Source organism: Vulpes vulpes, chromosome 5, assembly GCF_048418805.1.
Source record: "Vulpes vulpes isolate BD-2025 chromosome 5, VulVul3, whole genome shotgun sequence".
In the NCBI taxonomy this organism is placed as follows: Eukaryota; Metazoa; Chordata; class Mammalia; order Carnivora; family Canidae; genus Vulpes; species Vulpes vulpes.
The window spans coordinates 138,731,424-138,748,769 of record NC_132784.1 but is presented as its reverse complement, the minus strand read 5'-3'; the positions used below and the strand labels follow the sequence as shown (position 1 = coordinate 138,748,769).

At 50.2% G+C, this 17,346-nt stretch overlaps 1 protein-coding gene across 24 annotated transcripts in view; it reads left to right on the top strand.

Moving 5' to 3' along the window:
* The window catches only part of IKZF1 (IKAROS family zinc finger 1), a 91,805-nt gene extending 75,495 nt beyond the window's left edge, over positions 1 to 16,310 (top strand). For 10 of the 24 annotated variants that reach the window (XM_072760129.1, XM_072760118.1, XM_072760124.1 and 7 more), the window contains 2 exons: positions 3,021 to 3,155; positions 11,719 to 16,310. In XM_072760129.1, coding sequence (XP_072616230.1) covers positions 3,021 to 3,155; positions 11,719 to 12,428 — 845 coding nt within the window. In that variant the 3' untranslated portion in view covers positions 12,429 to 16,310. The remainder of the gene's footprint in view (positions 1 to 3,020; positions 3,156 to 11,718) is intronic. The other 14 variants (XM_072760137.1, XM_072760132.1, XM_072760126.1 and 11 more) reach the window with 2 other exon arrangements.
* The last annotated feature ends 1,036 nt before the right edge of the window (positions 16,311 to 17,346 follow it).

Genomic DNA, 17,346 nt, shown 5'->3' with positions numbered 1-17,346 from the left:
CAGTTTCACCTGAAGCATGCCGTATTTCCCGACTTTTGAAGCCCTCATCTCACCAGAGAGAGCCTGACCTCGAACCACTCCCCCTTGAAAGCTGGGGAAGCATCTAAGATATCAGCGGCCCCCTCAAACTTTGGGGGGGGCGTTTCTTGGTTTTTGGTAATTTTTTTTTAAGTCTGGCGTAATCAAAATAAGATGTGAAATCTTGTTTGAAAAACTATTTTTGCATGGAGTTGATCGAGTAAAAGCTTTCAGGCTGGGTTTTCATTCATCTGTTTTGGCACCTGCCTGGAACAGGTGAGCTCCTTGGAAAACCCTGACAGTCCAGAGGATTGCGGCTGTCACAGATTTTGAGGAAAGGCTGCTTTTTTTCTTATGAGCCTTGATGCTCGCGGCAACCCATCGCAAGGTAGCATTTGACTCCAATCTTAAATAATGTAAAGTGAAGGATGTAAACAGATGGCTGAATTTGCAGCAGACTGAATTTACTCAGAGGGATGGCGGTGGTATAAAAGGGGCGCCTCCCTAACTTTTGAAGACATAAGAAATGTATGAATAGATCAACTGAGGCTAACCTTTTTCAAAACACCATTTGCTTTCCATTGGTGGCACCAAGTTGTATCTCCAAATCTGTTTGTGACCACGACCCTGGGTTCTCAAGTAGGAGTGATCATTCCTACCACAGAGAAAGGAGAGAGCAGGGAGTGTAGACGCGCATGACACACTCACGTGAACATGCAGTGTCAGTCACCCAGCTGTCTCCCCTGTAGGCTGGCTATGTCAGTGAGCTTATATGCCGCGATATATGTATTACCCCAGCACCAGAATCAACTTTCTGTCGAAATGCTCATCTTTCCCTTGGGTGATCAGATTATTCAGAATACCTCAATGATGTGTCCTTATGTTCCTGGGCTGAGAAGATAAAGAAGGCTCCATGTGTGCAGGGAAAGAACTCAGGGTGTAGAGGGAACCCGTTAAAGCACCTCAGTGGAAGTCCTACAAGATGACACCTGGGATTCAGAGGGAAGGCAGTGGGCTGCTGGTGGGGGTGGGAGTGTGGCCTTTGTCACTGTGATAGGGCTGCTTGAACCTGTGCCTTCTCATTCGCCATCCTCCCTTCTCATGGCATCTGAGACCACCCCCTTGATGCTCAGATGGACACCCAGCCAGCTTCCCCCTTCTTCAGTCCCCTTAGGATGGAGCCATTCTTTGGGATGAGGTTAAAAACAAAGCCTAGCTTAGCTAGGATGTGGGAAAGTTTAATTTTTCTGAATTTAGCTTCATTTAGCTAAAGCCTTTTTAGCCCTCTGTCGTAATTTCCTTTATGGAAAAAGTTTCTCTCGAGTGTGTAGAAGATCAATCAGACACACACATTGTGTTTTAAGCTTTTAGAGGGAAGTGCATCAAAGGCAGGATAGCCACTGCTCTGGGAGCTTTGGACTCCATTGTCCCTCACTGTAATGACTCTGAGCATCTGAGTCTCAGGAGGCCCTGTGGCCTGGTGGGGACATAACCCCACCTGAAATGCTGCAGGTGCCCTGGGCAGAGAGGAGGGACAAGTGAGGAAGCATATGAGCTCAACAGGTCAAATGTACAACCCCTGGAATTGGGCTGCATGGAGCTAATGTGCACCCTTCATATAAATTAGGGTATAGGCTGTTATCTTTGCTCATTGAGTAGCAAACACACATTTCCAATGTTAAAATTTGTGTATAGCAGCGACAGTAACCAATTTGAAATACGTGTTTCCAACATGGCCTTCATGATAAAGAGCATTGCCACAACTACTTGCAAAGCATGAGTCTTCCAGGCACGATGTACCTGGATCATCCATCATGATAGCAGCAAAAACCTAAAACACTTGGAAATCATCTTAGCAGGCAATGTGCGGGGCATAATGAGGACAGCTGCCACACCATACAGGGGCTGGAAAACAAAGGTCGGAGGTGGAAGCGGAGGGCCTGACACTGCAGGCTTGTGTTTCCCAAACAAGGCTGGGCTTCCACATAAGATGTGTCTGTGAATTGTGCTGGAACACTGTGAAGGGTAGCTGGAAGAACGGAGGCAAGAATTGGCATTTTCAAAAAAGGATAACATCTAGTGCCATCTTCATATGTAGCTAGTGTGCAGCTCTTTGAAGGATAGACAAAAAGCAAGGATAGTAGTGGCCAAACCTCCAGGTCCTGTGATAAGTCAGCGGGTCGTATCTGAGACAGGAGGAGGAGGCATATGGCAATGGCATTGAGGTGGACCACTTGGAAATCGCGCTGGAAGGACTGACTAGCTAGTTGGGGTGCAATTCATTGCATTTTCAGCTCCTCATGTGTGAGGATGTTGCAGGGACATTAGAGGATTCTCTTTCCAGACACCCAACTGTAAAAACCAGAACATGGATGGACTCTGCAGGATACAAAGTTGTCTCTCCCATCATGGAAAGAAAGATAACGTAGAGAAATACAGATTGGCTGGAAGTGCTCCCTCCGGCGGCACTTAGCCCGTCAGTGTCTAGCTGTTCTGCAGTTTGCGGGTGTTGATTTTGCCTAGTTTGCCGCGTGTGTGGGGATCAGGAGCTCTGGCCTCTCCCTGTGTGTTGCCAGGATGCACTGTAGCATTTCTGCGTCTCCCTTCACTGTGCCCGCGCATGGTGTCAGGTCCTTAGGTCATTTCCGGCTCTGACAGCCTGATGTCAAGACCCATGGAAGTAGCGGATCACAGAGCCCTTGAGACATTAAGGGGAAACATCACAGGGACACGAGGGCTTTGGCACATCCATCTTCTGGTGACAGGGGTGGCGCTTGCTCCTCCAGCCATGGGATACGAGGTGCGGTCCGCAGGTGTCACGGGCAGGCAGCTGGGGGCCATGTCCAACCGCCCGGCCCAGCTGCCAGGGAGGTTAGAAATGAGCCCCAGGAAGGGCCAGCTCCCGTAGGCACTGTACTAATGTCACATTGAACGCGGGATGCGACCCGATTCCTTCATGTAAGCGTTTCTAAACTGGCCTCTCTAACTGTCTTTGACTTTAGTCATTAAAGAAGAAGCTAATCACAGTGAGATGGGAGAAGATCTGTGCAAGATAGGATCAGAGAGATCCCTCGTGCTGGACAGAATAGCAAGTAACGTCGCCAAACGTAAGAGCTCTATGCCTCAGAAATTTGTTGGTAAGAGTCAAACGTTTGCTGTCTCTTAAAAAAAACTCAACTACGCGGGTGTCTTAGACTCAGATGGTCCTTAGTTGAGAGCAGGAGAGAGACACTATCTCATTAAAAAAAAAAAAAAAAGCAAATATCAGCAGGCTTAGCACTTCTTAAATACTTTGGGTTTTTCTTGAATAGGCCTTCTGACACGCAAGGAGTCTTCCTCTCCTGGCAGCTTTTCCTAGAGTGGTCTTACAGCATCCTGGGTGCCCACGAGATCTGCCTGTGGACAGCCGTGTGCCTCAGGAGGTGGCTGGGTTTGTGGGCGCAGGGCTGTGAACGTGGGCCCAGCGTGGCCGCGGGCTCCCCACATAGCCCGTTCACCTGCCTGAGCAACCTCACTGAGCTGCAGATGCTCCCAGAGCTCATAATACTCCCCGCCCGGGCTACCTTGAATGTGCCTGGGGAAGAGGGGGTGCAGCCACAATCACTGTTCTCGCTGCGGGATCTTTACCTGTGCCAGGAGCTTTGAAGGACACTGGGAGGAGCAAGGTGGCCCTTTCCTGTAAGAGCTCGCTGTCCAGTATAGATGACAGACAAAAACAGGCCACCCTGTATGTGCAGGGAGACAGATAGCTATTTAGCTCGGTGTAAGAGTGGAGGTGCCCTGGGCTCAGGGCCCAACTGGAGGGGGGCAGCACACAGCCACATGTTAATGCTGTCACCTGAGTGACATTTCTGGACCTCCTAAGCCTTGGTTCTATTCTTATATGCCTCACAGGGCTTTGTGAATTAACATAAAAAAGACATGAAAACATTTAGAAACACTCAGTTTAAAGGTCAACTATTATCAGTAGGATAACGTGGAAAGAGAATCCTGGAGGGGGAAGGGTCATGTCCAGGAAAAAGGACAGGGGAGAAGGGTCATGGTCAGGAAAGAGGACCATAGGGGAGGGTTGTGTCCAGGAGAGAGGACCATGGGGTGTAGGTTATGGTCAGGAAAGAGGACAGTGGAGAGGGGTCTTGGTCAGGAAAGAGGACCATGAGGGAGGGTCATGTCCAGGAGAGAGGACCGTGTGGGAGGGTCATGGTCAGGAAAGACAATGATTAGTAAAAGCTTCATGAAGCTGATAGTGACCTTGATGGGGGAATAGGATTTCAGCACACTATTAGTGGAAGGAAAAGACAGGATTCTAAACAGACATAGAAGTACAGGGAAATGGTGGTGCTGATTGTAGGGGCTGGAGTGGGGGCGTGTTTCAGACTGATTCATGTAGCCTCAGGGAAGCAAGGAAAATAAAGTCACAGTAAAGCTCTGGCCACAGAATCAATGGCCTTTGAACACCATGGTGAGAAATGTCTCCTTAACTCAGGAGGCAGGAAAAAGCACTGGCCTCTTTTTGATGGGAGCCACACACCGTAGAAAACAATACTACAGGTGCCGGAAGGTGATCAGGAAAGAAGAGGGCCAGTGGTGGCAGGGAAGGAGGAGGGAACAGAGCAGAGAGGTCTGGTGATGGGCGTGGGGTCAGGGAGGGACTGAGCTATGGAAGCCGTGACTCATGGTGGTTCTAGTAGAGGAGGGTGCCATTTACAGAAATGATAAAGCCAGTTTCTGGAAATAGTTCTGGTTTTGATCTGCTCATCTTCAAGGGTTTTCTGGGGTAAAGGCCACATGGGAGCCTGGAAAATGTGTGTTGGGAGAGGATGGGTCTAGAATGAGGTTAATGGTTCATGAGGCCTGGGGTTCTAGAGGACACATGAGACAGCAGAAAGTGGGGAGGACGAAGGAGAGGCCAAGTTCTTGGGGCTGCAGCCTCCCTCTTGCACTTATGCCTCCATTTTGATCAGGTCTGAGAGGCTTGTCACAGGTTTTGGGTGGGAGAGTTGGGGGAAAGAAGGATTCAGTTTAAAACACTGCAAACCACTGGCTGGAGTTGCCCTATGGAGAGTCACCCACATTATGTGAGCTCTTAGGCTGTGAGAATGGGAGAGACCCTGCCTTTCCTGAGCAGAGGAGGAACAAGGTCCTGAGCACAGAATAGGCTATTGTGATGGGATTTCAGGTCACACGGGGCTAGTGAGAACATGGTGCTCATAGGCAGTATGCAGTGGGCGGTGTGCAGCGGGCAGTGTGCACTGGGTGGTATGCAGTGGGCAGTGTGCAGTGGGTGGTGGGCATGGCACAGTGGGCAACGGGTAGCAGGCAGTGGGTGAGGCAGAGGACAATTGCCAGGTAACCAGGAGGAGAGATGGAGCAAAGACCCACTAGCACCCAAGGATTGTCAGTGGTCACTGACCTGGGGAAGCTGGCACGACTTCTCCTTCAGGTTGGGAAATTGGAGAAGTCCTGCTGAGGACTTTGTCAATGAACCTTTGAGGTTCGTATTAGCTTTTGGAGGCTCCCAACCTGTCCTGAACCTGTCCCGCAGCCACTCGGGAGGAGGCCGCAAGTTAGGCACTGTCTTCAGATTGAGGTGCTTCTGTGTTAAAAACAAAACAAAACAAAAACAAACAGATGCTCTAATGGAACCAAGCCAAGGTTAGAAGTCCCCTGGGAGAGGGGAGGTGCAGGAGAAGTGTGATGGGAACAGCAGGACAAGGACAGCAGTGTGGAGATTGGAACAAAGGGCTCAGGAGTGTGTATTCTGTTGGGTGTTTTGCCAGGAATATGGTGATTGATAAGTTATTTCTGTAATAATGCCTCTTCTATCCCCAAATGCCTATAGCTTGTCCTCACGTCAACATGATGGGATTTTAGTCAACCACTCCTGACTTGTCAAAGATTCTCCATCACTAAAACTTTAAAAGGAAGGAAAGGAGGGAAGGAGAGAGGGAAGAGATAGACCTCTTAGGTCCTTCTAAACTTCCAGATGTTGAGTGTATCCTTTATACAAATTCAGAAAGTGTGTAGGAGAGCAACTGGTATCCTACATTATCATATATGTGGGCCAGTGGTGATGTAGTTGAAAGAGTTCTTTCAAGAGACCTGGGTTTAGATCTAGCTCCAGCTCTGACTGGCTGGTGACCTTGAGCACATCACTGAACTCAGTGTCCCCATCTATGAAATGGGTGTGATGCCTCCTGCCCAGCATCCTTCCCAGCACCATTCTGAAGATCAGTAGGGACACTGGGTGTGCAGCTGCTCTCAACTCAAGGAAGCACCTTAAGAATGTAAGAGGACATGATGTTTCTGTGGAATGTTGCCCACAATGGTCTATCATCTTACTTAATTGATATGTGATCTATGATTAAAATTTATACATTGCATGTTGGCATGACTGTAAGTATTGATGCTGCCAGCAGCATTCCTCACCATTATATCGAAGATCCTGTTCTCTGAAATAGTCAGATAGAGGCTGACAGGATCAATGAAGCCCCTCAGAAAGGGGATGACAATGTTACGTCGCAACACTATTCATTGTCTTACTCTGCTTGGTGATTGTGGGGAGGAAGTGTTGTTTCTTGTTGTTGTTATTAGAGAGAGAGCAGGGGATGGGCAGGGGCAGAGGGAGAGAAGATCTCAAGCAGACTCCACACTGAGCACAGAGCCCAATGCTGGGCTCCATCTCACAACCTGAGATCATGACCTGAGCCAAAATCAAGTCAGACTCTGTACCCACTGAGCTACCAATGCGCCCTAAGAAAGCTTTTAATGTTTTTTAAGATTGTATTTATTTATCAGAGAGAGAGAGAGCGCACAAGCAGGGAGAGTGCAGAGGGAGAGGGAGAAGCAGACTCCTCACTGAGCAAGGAGCCTGGTATGGGGCTCGATCCCAGGACCCTGAGATCATGACCTGAGCCAAACTGAGAAAGCTTTTTAAATACAGAAGAGGAGATAGGGGGAAATAATAGTGATTAATATTCCTGCTATCTGTTCTAATTCTCTTGGTATGGTTTCTTTTTTCCAGAAGGAAAACACAACCTTTTCTCATTATTAGAATGATACATGGTTAATATAAAGAATTTTGGTGGAAAGATGAATGTTTTAAAATCACCCCCAAAAAGCCACATCCAGAAATTGCCAATATTGAAAGTAGCTGAGCATTACTCTAAATACCTTTCTACCCATATCATGTACGTGCAGGGCTAGGGTGATGAACAGGTGGGTTGGTGGGTGTGAAATGAATGCTTCTGTAAAGATTCTATCATATTACAGATGCTGTTTCAAAATGAAAGTATCCCTTCTATAGCTGTCTTAAATTTAAGAGGTGAACAAGAGCCAAATAAAACTGGAAATGTGGCTGATCTTCAAATATTTTCTCACAGAAAGATATTTTTAAAGGATTAAGATTAGAAAGATATACTGCATTATGAAAAACATGAAGACCTTCAAATCAGTGTTTTAATCCATTTGTTTCCATTTAGGCAGCATCTACTGACTCGTGGCTTTGGGAAATAAGGACACGATTTTATTCCCCTGTGTTCAGTGTATATTATTTTTACATCATCCTGCTTCCTAATATTCACATTCTATTCTGAAATCCGAATTCTCCCAGAGGCCTAGCTACTTATTGTTGATTCAGTATTTAAATAGAGCCAAGGCTCAGATTCAGTCCTTTTACTGGTATTTCTGTCTATTTTTTGATTAATCTCTTAATAACATTCAAGCACCTTCTCGAAATGAAGTTCTAGCTCCATGGTGGTTCTGTGTCCAAGGACGTCTACTTGTCACCTTTCTGTCTTAACACCATGGTGGCATTGCTTGTTGAATGCTGTGTGCAGATGTCTGAGGCCAATCTGATCATTTTTTTCTGAAAGGTGATTTCCATTTTTTCCTGAATGCTTGAAGGGTTCCTTCTGTAATCTTCAAGTGAATTAGCCTCACTAGGATATGTCTTAGTATTTTATATTCTGAATAAAAATTTCTTGCCACCTTAATCTGCAGAATCCCTCTCTCTCTCTATTTCTGAGAAATTCTCTTCCTCATAGAGACATTTTTTTTGTTCCATCTGTTGTGATCTCTGTCGGGGGTACCAGTTGTCCTTATGTTAGATTATTTGTCTTCCATATCAGTTAGCATTTCCTTAAGTTAATTTTTTTGGTCTTTTTTACATTCATTCACACTTATCTTGTTTTTCCTCCTTGCAAACCATTCCATTTTTAGTAGCTTATGTTCTATTACTTGCCACTTCCAAATCCATGGATTCATCCTGTAATAAAAGTGTTTTGGACCTCATTTTGTTTCCTGAGACCTGACATCTTTTTTCATCTCGTTCTGTTGTTTTAGCATGCTATCTTTTAGTAATTTTTTTTTTTAATGGAGTCCATTTCACAAAATAAAGAGTTATCTTCTCTCTTCCTTGAGTTAAGCTGTTTTCCTAGGATGGACTTATTGGTCTGTTTTACTTCCTTTCCTCCCTCGTATCGCTAGAAAATATTTTCACAGTAACCATGACATTTCTTTTCATCTTGCTTATTTTACTTGGGCTGATGTAGCTTGATTGACGTTCAACATTCTTCCCACTGTATGTGAGACATTTTTTTTTTCCCTGTGAGAGCTATTGACTTTTCTAAATCCTGAAAGAATGCCAAGGATGGAAAGGAGAATTCAGGTGAGGCAAAGTGCAGTCTTTGTTGAAAACCTTTCTCGCTGCTCTCTCTCCCTCATTCTGAGATTTGGCTAGCTGCCCTAAGCCAGTTATCACTGCACCTAGTTGGAGAGGGCTTCCCAGCCCCATGGGAGGACATGACGAGCTTTGGTCCATTTCTCCTTGTAGAGGACTTTACTCCTGTCTAAAGAGCCAACCTTGCCGCTCAGCTGTCCAATGCCACCTGGTTCTCTCTAGCAGAGGTTTTCACTGCTTTTTCGTCCGAAGTGGAGGAAGACATTTATCTGAATTGGTTTCCTGTACATATGAGGATATTTGGGAGAATGCTGAGGATTTTGTTGCCTCGTACTTAAGGCTTTTAGAAGTTGGGTCAAGAGTCACCCTTCACGGTATGACTCATGCCAGAATTGTCTTTTCTTAGCCCCTCTTTTTTTTTTTTTTTAACTATTCTGTTAGGATGCATTCTTTTGGTTAGCTGATTGCCAAAGTGAGTCGTGTGGGGTTTTATTTTTCTCATTTGTGGAGTAGTAGGGAAGAGAAATTCTGTGGATGGTTTCAATAGGCCACAGTAATCTGCAGTATATGGATGTTTTCCTACATCCATTTTAATGGTTGCTTGGGAAACCAGAGAACCACAATGAGGAGAAGCAGGATAATTAGGTGGGAAAGCATCATTTTTGATGGGGCTGTAAACACTTTGGTATGTATCCAAATCAGCCTTAAAGTCTATGCCTCATCTTATCCCTACCAGGGTTTGGTAGGAGGGATGGACAGGGGCACAAACCTTCTCCTCTGGGGGTAGAGCAACAAGACACTTGGCACCTCAACACAGAAACAATGAAAATTGTATGGCTTTAGTAATGCTATCGAATTTCTTCTTTTAACTTTTAATGGAGAGAAACACCACCTCTGTGTTCCCTACCACCCACCTCGTGGCAAGATTCCATCCATTCCGTTCAGTTTCTGCAGAGGGTGTGACTGGCCACTAGCAAAGGTTTCTTTTCTGTAATCTGAGGATCACACTGTTTCACTATCAGTGCATGTGCCCCTCCTGACCACCAATAGATTAGAATGAGTGCAGGCTGGGCCGTTTCATGATAAATCTCCTTTGCAAGCAAGGAATGAGGCCTAAAGATACTTTATAGTGTGGTGGGGCATATCCCTGGACAATTATCAGTGGTCAACAATATTTTTCTAGAAGGATTAGTTCATAAGTTTTGAACCACCAGGTAGTTTATCCTCCTGTTGCTAAGAATTAGTGGGAGACCTTGATGTCAGTGTGGGCAGTGGGGGATCCTCCACTGCCATGACCCTCAGCAGCAGCCATTATCTGGACTCTTCAAAGAGTCTCTTAGGTTCACTTGCCATTGCCCCTCCCAGCCTGCTCTTCTGCTGGTTACCAAGAAGGGCACTTCCCTCAAACCCTTCAGGGGCTTCTCATTTTCTCCCTGGATAAAGCCCCTTCTTGGTCTAGCCCTATCGTCTGATGGGGTGGCACCCCTGCCCGGCCCTGCACCCGGGCTCTGGGCCCCATCACCTTCACTCCGTCCCTCCAAAGCTCTAGGCTCCTTCTCTTGTTTTCCCCTGGCTGCTCCCAGTGTGGGACACAAGTCCCACTCATGACAGAAACTCATCTTAGGTCAGAAGCCCATATGACACAAGCCTTCTATTTTCTTCATAGAACTTCACATCCTGAGAAGGGCTATTTGTACAGCCACATTTTAATGCCTGCGTCCCCTGTTAGCTGTGTGCCACTAAGGGTGGGGGCCCTTTATACTAGCTCCCTGTCTGTCCCCCCTGTCTGGTCCAGGAGACACTCAGTGCTACATGAAGATGTGTTAGAGGAAGAAAAGAAACAGAGTAAGGGGTAAAATGTAAACAATTTGGGTGTGCCTCGGGTGCTTTGCCAGAGCTGCTCTCAGGGTTCACCATTCCCAGGGAGCAAGCTCACCTACAAACCCTGCTCTCAGACCAGAAGTTCCTTGAGGAGGAGGAGAAGCTGGCACACTGAGAGTCGTCAGCCATGGTTCCTTGAGCATCGTTCATGCTCAGGAATTTTTGGAAAGATCAGATGAATGGCACACCTTCCCCGCTTACGTTCCTTGGTTTGCCCCCAGCCTCCCTGCACATACCTCTGTAGTACATGGCTCTGGTACCACCAGGGATGGAAAGACCAGTGGAACTGGAAGCGGGAAGGGTGTGGACACTGCATCTGAGCACCTTTTTACTCTAAGAGCCCAAAGTCCACTTTTGATAAATCTTATTATATATAGATCATATATTTTGATTAAATTTTATGCTGAGTATTGAAGTTATGAATTTAAAATTCTATCATGTAATGAAATTTTATGTATGTATGTCTGTATTTATTTGAGAGAGAGAGAGAGAGGTTACAAGCAGGGTGGGAGAGGGAGAGGGAGTGAGAATCTCAGGCAGGCTCCACACCCAGCGTGGAGCCTAGTGTGGAGCCCTATGTGGGGCTCAATCCCATGACCCTGAGCTCATGACCTGAGCCAAAATCAAGAGTCAGACATTTAAGCGACTGACCACACATGCACCCCTATGTAATGCTATTTTAAATAAGCATATCACATACTATCATGAATAATTACATACTTATTTAATTAAATACATTTATGAGAAATCGACCAGTTACTGTAAATTGCTTAGAATGCTATATTGCAAATACATCACTTAATTATTAACCTTAAGTCCAGTATAATAATGTTCGATTATACCGTCCGTAGTAAAAGACACAGGTACTGGTGGAGTATCTAGTTGGAAGTTGTGCTGTTTATAGTGAGAGGCGCTGACTTTGGTTCACAGATTCGTTTGTTGGGTCCAATCTGTTGAAGTGTAGACTCTGGGAAGGTCCCTGTGCTCGGTGACCACAGGCGGAGATAGCTCGGCCTTCCCATTGGGAGGCGTGGCATGTGTGCCAGAGCACCGGGACACCCCCCTCAGTGCAGACTTCGGCTGTTGCCGTCATGCACGGAGGTAACCCGGCTTCACTGACTGTCACCTGCCTCCCACAGGGGACAAGTGCCTGTCGGACATGCCCTACGACAGCAGTGCCAGCTACGAGAAAGAGAATGAGATGATGCAGACCCACGTGATGGACCAAGCCATCAACAACGCCATCAGCTACCTGGGGGCCGAGTCCCTGCGCCCGCTGGTGCAGACGCCCCCGGGCAGCTCAGAGGTGGTCCCGGTCATCAGCCCCATGTACCAGCTACACAAGCCCCACGCGGAGGGCCCCCCGCGGTCCAACCACTCAGCCCAGGACAGCGCCGTGGAGAACCTGCTTCTGCTCTCCAAGGCCAAGTCGGTGTCCTCCGAGCGGGAGGCGTCGCCGAGCAACAGCTGCCAAGACTCGACGGACACGGAGAGCAATAATGAGGAGCAGCGGAGCAGCCTCATCTACCTGACCAACCACATCAACCCCCACGCCCGCAACGGCCTGTCCATCAAGGAGGAGCACCCGGCCTACGACGTGCTGCGGGCGGCCTCCGAGAGCAACCAGGACGCCTTCCGGGTGATCGGCACGAGCGGGGAGCCCATGAAGGTTTACAAGTGCGAACACTGCAGGGTGCTCTTCCTGGACCACGTCATGTACACCATCCACATGGGCTGTCACGGCTTCCGTGATCCTTTCGAGTGCAACATGTGTGGCTACCACAGCCAGGACAGGTACGAGTTCTCGTCCCACATCACGCGGGGCGAGCACCGCTTCCACATGAGCTAAGCCCCGCTCTGCCCGTGGGCGCCGCCCGGAGAGAAGCACACGGGCCGGGGCCCCGCATCCCGCCAGCAGCCCAGACTGGACCAGAACGTTGTGCTTTGATCCCTAGGTGGTTTTGCATTTAGTTTTGTATTTTTAAGTCGGTTGGTTGGCTGGGGTTTGATTTGCTTTTGAAACAGAGGAGTTTTTATTGTTAGATGCAGGGTTACATTTGGAGTACCCCCTCCCCCAAACGGCTGTCTTGCTAGATGTGCTCATAGACTGCTAGCCGAAAGCGCCCCCACCTGTTGCTTCCTAGAAGTCCCATCCTTCAAAGAACTGCTCATTTTCAGAGAAAGTTTTGTAAAAACAGGCCAAAGCCTGGGAAGGAACGAGCTGGTCTCTGTGCTAAGTAAGCATCCACGCACCGATGTGGTTTCCAAGGCCCCAGAGGCAGTGAGCACAGCCCCGGGTCGGGTGCTGCGGGTGAGCAGACCTGGCGGGTGCCCCCAACACAGCAGGGCCGAGAAACCCAGGCCGCAGCCTCTGGCCGCAGGCATCTAGGTCTGCAAGGCCTCAGTTTTTAAAAGAAGATGTTGTGATAAGTCACAACCTGTACAAAAATACGCGGTTGGGACAAAGACACACGCACTCACCCAGCAAAGGGAGTGGGGAGGTCGCTCAGCCTCCTACGGCCTGCCGGGAGGGGAAGGGCCCGGATGCCACAGTCCCGGGGGCCAATCTGGAGCCCTCTGCCCTCTGCCCTCAGGCCCGTGCCTCTCGTGGCCCAGAGTCTAGCACTACATGTTTAACATCTGTCCTGGAACGTGGACCTTCATTCCTTTGAACCCCTCAGAAACCAAGCTCTACCCCAGATTCCACGCTCCTTCCTTCCCCGGCTGGTTCCGCCCACAGCCACAAGCCGGTTTTCCCTCCCAGTCCCAGGCCAGACCCCATTTCCACGACGTCATTGCTTGTTGACTGGTGACTCTCTCTCCCCGCCCTCCTTCTACGTTATTCTTGTTTTAAAGGCCCTAAAAGAAAGACGTAGGGTGATCGTTCATTTTCAGAGCAAGGAGCTACGACAAGTGAAGCCCAGGAGATGTGGCTAACCTGCCGAGAGCCTACCTGTTAGAAACTAAATGTTGAAAGAGCCTGACACCGGGGCACCTGGTGCCTCAGGGGTTGAGTGTCTGCCTTCAGCTCAGGTCGTGATCCCAGGTCCCGGGATCGAGTCCCACATCGGGCTCCCTGCATGGAGCCTGCTTCTCCCTCTGCCTGTGTCTCTGCCTCTCTCTGTGTGTCGCTCATGAATAAATCAATAAAATCTGCAAAAAAAAAAAAAAAAGAAAAGAAAAAAAGTCTGAAACTCTCCCAGAAGGACAGAGCCGCCCCCGTGTGCCCACCTAGAGCATCCTTTCTCTCTGGGAGCCTGGAACGCGCAGAGCGACCGTGTACCCTGCAGGCAAGGTCAGATAGGAAAGAGGAAGAGGCGGGTGCCGGGGTAGAACTTTCCTCAGCCATGCCGTCGGGAGCCCCGCCAAGGTGTTTGGTGTCTCCAGCCCCCACTTGGGAGGGGTAGACCTCAGGGTTCATCCCACTATTAAACGTAATAATGCCATCCACCCAGGCAGGTAAGAGCATACAATTTCAAATGTTTACATGTCTGCCAAAACTGAACCAAGGTGAACGTAAAAACAAAAACCCAGAAGAAAAAGTGCCCATGAGTACCCCGCACCTACTCTAAATCTGGGCTTCTTGGTCACGGTGCTCTTGACCTTTGGGGCTGGGTATTCCTCTGGGGTGAGGGATTCCCTTGTGCACTGCAGGAGATGTAGCGTCATCCCTGGTCCCGGCCCAGTAGACGCCAGTAGCACCTTCATTCGACGCCTAAAAATCTCTCCAGGTGTCACCAAACGTCCCCACGGAGTAAATCATCCCAAGTCAAGAACTGCTGCTCGACCTCTGAACCAGGCGGAAGGCCCCGGAAGCCTTCCAGAGGAAAGAAGCCCTGGAAGGTTGTCCCCGCCAGGAGTCCCGCCCTGACCCCTGGTGCCTCCGTGTCCACCGCAAGTCCTATAAACGAATGGGTCCCTTTCATTCTCCAGAAGCAACTCTTTCCACGTGCGAGCGAGTAGCGTTGCAAGGGTGGAGTCCACACCTGCCGTTCTTGAGCGGCGGGTTCTTTTGCTCGTGGAACCGTGTGGAGCATTGAAGCTGCAAACGAACCCGATCGTGGTGCGTGGGACCCTGGCACGTGGACGGAGGAGTCGGGTGGAGACCCCTGCGGACCCTGCGGACCCCTGGGCTGTGCAGCCGGTCACACAGGAGGCCACGGTCCATCCGTCCATCCGTGGGATGGCGCCCGCGGCCGGGCCCCCCAATGTCCCGTGGGCCGGCACCTGCACCCACCTGCCCTCTGCCATGCACCCCACAGAGCCGGTTGGTCGAAAGGAGTCACTCCGCCGCCCCGAGGCTTCACGCGAAGCCTGCCCACAACTGTAAATAGCGGCCACGGACGGTCTTCCTGAACACGCTGCCCCCACGGCCTTTGCGACCACCTATGTACTCGCCTCTCCTTGTGGTTTTACGTTGTAGCGCCCAATTTGCGTTGAGACGACTGTGTAAGGCAGGGCCCCACGGAAAGGCGAGGAGTGCTTACATCCCGTCCGAAGGGGGTCCCGTTCTGGACCGAAAGCTGTTGACGTTTGTCCCCCAGCCGGTTAAAGCGCGCGTCCGCGTGACCTCACCCTCTGTACTGCGGTCTGTGCGGCGGTCCGGGAACGTGTGTCTTGGGAGCCGCTGCGCCCAGGCGTCGTGAACTCGAATGTAAAATGAACACAGAGGCCGGAGGGCCACGAGGGGAGGGGGCACATGTCCACCACGACAAGAAATCGCTGGCCCTCCCCCCACGGGGCCCTCCCGGAGCGTCCCCGACGCAAGGCCCGCGCACCTGCCCCTCACCCAGGTCTCCTCTGCGACGTGCCCCGAGAGCACGGTCTGTCCTGTTGGAAGAGTCGCTCCGCAGACGCGCGGCACCATTCACTCACTCCCTTGTCGCCGAAGGGCTGACCCAGCACCAGTCACCTCGGAGACCAGCACGTTCCACTTCCAGTTGAGAATCCACCAGGTAAAGAAATCTCAGAATCGTCGTTGCAAAAGGAAGCTACTGCTAACGGAGACGTGAGTTTGTTTGTGGGTTTTTTTTTGGGGGGGGGGATTTCTTTTTATTTTTGTGGTTTTTTTTTTCTTGCATTGCTTTGAGGACCATGTAGCCCTTAGAGTGTCGTGTTCCGACCGAAACGGAAGCGGGGATCAGATGGACTTGCATAGACAAATCACGAAGCAAATGTGTTTCTCTATAGCTGCCTGCACTTCTGGAGTTTCAGCAATAAGGAAGGGTCAGCTCTACTTCAACTCCAGAGAGCTCTCATTCAGTCCAGCGTCCTGTTTTTGTTTTCGTCTTTAATTTTAAAATGAACCAAAATCAGATCTATTTAAGATGTACAGCCATGAGAAGAAGGAAGCACATCCACCTGTCGGTATGGTCTACGGTCGCATTCACTGTGAACAGATGTAACCAGAGATTAATATGCAATATTGTTTCAAATACTTTCTAATACACTTTTTTACGATGTTGTCTGTGGGGATTGTCAAGGTACAATTTGCTCGTATCTGGTGCAGCTTTAGGTCTTTGTCTGCCATTCTGGAAAATACGTGTACAGGATTGTAAATGAGAAAATGCACTTGTATTTCCCATCCGCCTCTCTGATGATGTTAAATTATTTCTGTTTAGCTGTGAACGAGGGGGGTACCCCTGGAGGAATAGAGGATCCTTTTGTACACATCTTGAACTGCTTCTTCTGTAGAGATAGAACAAATAAATGCAACAAATCCTTTGTCCCATCCTGTGACGTCCGGGCTCCTGTGGCGCCGCCACCCGCTGCAGACCGCTCCTGGCCAGCGGAGGTGGGTGGGCCTCGGGGGGACCAAGCCCTCACGAGCATCCAGCATCGGATGAGCTTGCTGCATGCCGGAGCCCCCCAAGCACAGCGGCACCCGGCTTGGGCTGCTGAGTCTCGGCCTTCGGCTTCAGAATGTGGATTCGAGGCAGGTGGAGGTGGGGGGCGACCATCAGTGCGCCCCACGCTCTCCAGCACCCGCTGCCTAAGTCCACAGTCATGGGGGCACAGGAGGCAGTGGCTGACCACAGCGACCGGTCGTGGTCCTGGTCCTGCAGAGCTGATGCTGAGGCCGCGGCCGGGCGGCACCGGGAGGCTCACCTGCCCCGTGGAGGGAGAGCCAGGCAGCACGGGCTCCGCACCTCGCAGGGCCGAGGGGGGCAACTAGGGCACGGGTAGGACGTCCCATCCGCACAAGGTGAGGCTCTGCTGAAACACAGAGGCCTGGCACTTCCCATCAGGCCCTGTCACCTGTTCCCCAGGGATGCTCTCAAGGGCAGCCCTTGACCTGCAGCATCTCCTGGGGGAGCGTCCAGCCTCCGTAGCTGAGCAAACCGGGAGCGCGTTGCCCGCACTGAAGGGACGGGGTGCCCGGTAGAGTGGGCTCCGCCGCCTGACCCCGGGCTGTCTGCCCCTACCCGGGAGAAGTGTGCCCAGCCTTGGGGCAGGGGGGCCCTGGGAGGGACCAGTGGGGCGGGGAGCGAGGAGCGTGTCTGCGTGTGCCTTGCACGCACGTCCTCATGCACCTGGTAGGTAGAACTGGGAGGAATCCAGAGGGAAAGCATCGCTGGCACGAATCCCTCGCAGGCCTCCCCGCTCTCGGTGGCACACGCTGGAGGCTCGTCCTGGAGCCCCAGAGGCGGCCAGTGGGTGAGGGCCAGCTTCCAAATCGCGACTCCAGGAGCCCGTGGTGGGATGAGAGACTCCACGTCGGGGTTCATCACAGGAATGATTATTCTCAGCACATCTTCCGACACTGA